Source organism: Episyrphus balteatus, chromosome 1 (genome assembly GCF_945859705.1).
Source record: "Episyrphus balteatus chromosome 1, idEpiBalt1.1, whole genome shotgun sequence".
Lineage (NCBI taxonomy): Eukaryota > Metazoa > Arthropoda > Insecta > Diptera > Syrphidae > Episyrphus > Episyrphus balteatus.
In genome coordinates, this window is record NC_079134.1 from 123575029 (window position 1) to 123578064 (window position 3036).

Genomic DNA, 3036 nt, shown 5'->3' on the forward strand with positions numbered 1-3036 from the left:
TGAATGAATCCAATAAACTCTTTGGTATGCCTATAAATATTTTAATTACAGTAAAACCCGCTTAAGAGAAACCCGCTTAAGAGAAAAACCCGCTTATCTGAAACACTTTTTTTATCCCCGAGTATTTTTCGACCAATTACCTTTAAAACACTCCGCTTAAGCGAAACTCGCATAAGTGAAAAACCCGGATACCTGAAACATATTTCAGTTCAATTTAATATATTTCATTGAAAAAAAACTCGCTTTAGTGAAAATAAAAAAAAGTAATCGAACAGACCAAAAATTTGCTGAACGCTGTCATTTCATCTTTATTTTCCACCTTCACCACGTATTCACCACGAAAATGACATTTCAATTTTTGTTTGTCACAAACGTTTATTTACATACAAACGACTTGCTTTTTGGTTTTGTTTCAAAAATATAAACAACATTTCAAATGTCTCATCCAGAGGTACGTATTTTGAGATTAATTATGTAACAAGAAAATAAAATTTAATTTATGTTCCTTCCTTTTCAGCCACATAAAACTAAGAAATTACATAGTTTGTTTGTCTGTAAAAGACAAATTAAAAATTTTAAAACTACTCGACGATGGTGAAACCAGGAAAAATATTTACTCCAAATTCAATTGCAGTGCGCCGACGGTATCTAGAATAATTAAACAAAAAGATACAATCCTTAAAGTGGCTGCCCAAAACCAAAATTTATTAAGGAAACGTCAGCGCACTGGAGCACAAAAGCAAGTGGATAAATCTTTGTCCATTTGGTTTAAAGACATGCGCTCTAAAAACGCCATAATAACTGGGCCAATGCTCATGGATAAGGCAAAAAGTTTTTCTTTGATGCTGGACGTCGACTTTGAGCCGACAAATGGATGGTTAGATCGATGGAAAAAACGAGAAAACATCCAATTTAAAAAGCTTTGTGGAGAAAAAAATTCGGCTGACACAGTTGCTGCTAATGCTTGGCTAGAAAATGTGTGGCCAGACATTCGTCAAAACTACGATCCTGATGATATTTATAATGCGGATGAATCCGGGCTAATGTTTAAGGCTCTACCAACGGGTTCATTGGTGAACAGAACTGAACAGGAACACCCTTCAGGAATGAAGTTACCAAAGGATCGTATTACGATCCTTTTTGTTTCGAATTCAACTGGAACAGATAAAATGATTTTCTGTATCGGTGTGTACATAGTTTTAGATTAAAAAAATTATTTGATGTTTTGTGTTTGCTTATCTTTTTTTCATCTACACAGGTAAATCTCGTAATCCAAGATGCTTTAACAAAAACACGATTCCTGTTAAATATTATGCTAACACCAAAGCTTGGATGACAAGTAACATTTGGACGATGATCATGCAAGATTTGGACAACACATTTAAAGCAAAAAAAAAAAAGGTTTTGTTAATTGTGGACAATGCTTCTTGCCACAAATTAGAATGCGATGTTAATTTGGGAAACATTAAAATTGATTTTTTTCCCCCGAATGCCACCTCTGTCATGCAACCTTTGGATCAGGGAATTATACACTGCTTTAAGGCCCATTACAGAAGATGTATAACAAAGAAGCAACTTCTTCATTTGGATAATGGGGAATCCCTATCTGATTTTTCAAAAAAAATAAATTTACTGATTGCGTTAAAAATGATAAAAAGAGCCTGGTGGATGGTGACTCCTTTGACCATAAAGAACTGTTTCCGGAAAGCTGGTTTGACTTTTAACAGTGATGAAGAAGTAGAAGTAGAACCAGTAGATGAAGAAAATAATTTTCCGACAGCAATAAGAGAAGAAATTGATTATCTTGTAAATATAGATCAGGATCTTCCTTGTTTTGGCGACATGACAGACGAAGACATTATAAATGAGGCAGCACTACAATTCGAAGAGCTTGGAGACAACAGATCTGCATCTGAAAATGATTCAGATGTGGAAATTTTGGGTTTTCAGAAACCAACACTCCAAGAAGCTTTTAAATCTCTCGGTGTTCTTAAGCAGTTTTCGGATGGTGATATTGAACTAGAGCTAATTCTTGATGAGATCGAATATAAAATGATGAATTGCCATTTTAAGTCTTTGTCACAAACTAAAATTGATGATTTTTTTAAAAGGAAGTGAAATTTTTTCTTTATTGAACTAACAATATTTTATTCAAAAATGTGAATATTTATGTATTTAAAACCTTAATGAAGCCTATTTTTGGTATGCACAATGTGAAAATCAATTAAAGTACAAAAACTCATATGTGATTTAATATAATTTATGCAATATGTATGTAATACTACCTTTGAATTCCTATATAATATGTACATACATACGTGTTTAGTTTTTTTTTATTGAATAAATTATTTTTGTGTTATTTGATTGTTGTGTTACTCAAACTATTTTATTTAAACTTTTTCCAGGCAATAGATAAATATGTACACTTGTTTCCAGCGTTAAATCTTCATTTAATGGAATTTTTAAATCCGCTTAAGTGAAATTTTTTTTCACTTATCCGGACTCCGCTTAAGTGAAACTTTTTTCACTTAAGCGGGGTCCGTTTAAGTGAAAAACCCGCTTAAGTGAAAGAGGGACTGTGGCATTTGGCAGTTTCTCTTAAGCGGGTTTGACTGTACTCGTATTGGCGAATTTTGGCCTTACTACGTTAACCTAAAAGAAGCTGATAAACCAGGTGCGTACCCATGGTAAAAGCCAACAAAATAAAAGAACCAATAAGGAAGCTTTGAAAACCATGAGCGAGAAATATAAAAGCGATGCTCTTCGTGTTTTTATTTCTGGACTTAATCGTCCTATAGGAAAAAAAATATTTTTTTCAGTCGTCCATCAAGATAACTTTGATCGTGCCTTCTCTCGACTCTTAGAGAAATGAAGGTTGATGCTTTCTCTTTTGCTTCAAAAGATTTAAAGAAAAATTTTCAATCCTATTGAAGGGTTTGTCGGATCGCTTCACACCTAAAATGATTGTAGATGATTTGGTAAGGATAGGTTGAGGTTAAACCATTTTCAACCAAATGGTCCAAAAATAATGATCTT

At 33.3% G+C, this 3036-nt stretch overlaps 1 protein-coding gene across 1 annotated transcript; it reads left to right on the plus strand.

The window, feature by feature from the left end:
• Nucleotides 1-512: 512 nt before the first annotated feature.
• On the plus strand, nucleotides 513-2613 carry LOC129910419 (tigger transposable element-derived protein 6-like). The gene is made up of 2 exons (XM_055988165.1): nucleotides 513-1185; nucleotides 1259-2613. The coding sequence occupies exons 1-2, from the start codon at nucleotides 777-779 to the stop codon at nucleotides 2116-2118; spliced, it is 1269 nt and encodes a 422-aa protein (XP_055844140.1). The 5' UTR covers nucleotides 513-776; the 3' UTR covers nucleotides 2119-2613.
• The last annotated feature ends 423 nt before the right edge of the window (nucleotides 2614-3036 follow it).

Coding starts and splice junctions, on each gene's coding strand:
- LOC129910419 (XM_055988165.1), top strand. CDS start 777: ATGCGCTCTAAAAACGCCATAATAACTGGGCCAATGCTCATGGATAAG. Junction 1,186..1,258: donor TAAAATGATTTTCTGTATCG/GTGTGTACATAG, acceptor TCATCTACACAG/GTAAATCTCGTAATCCAAGA.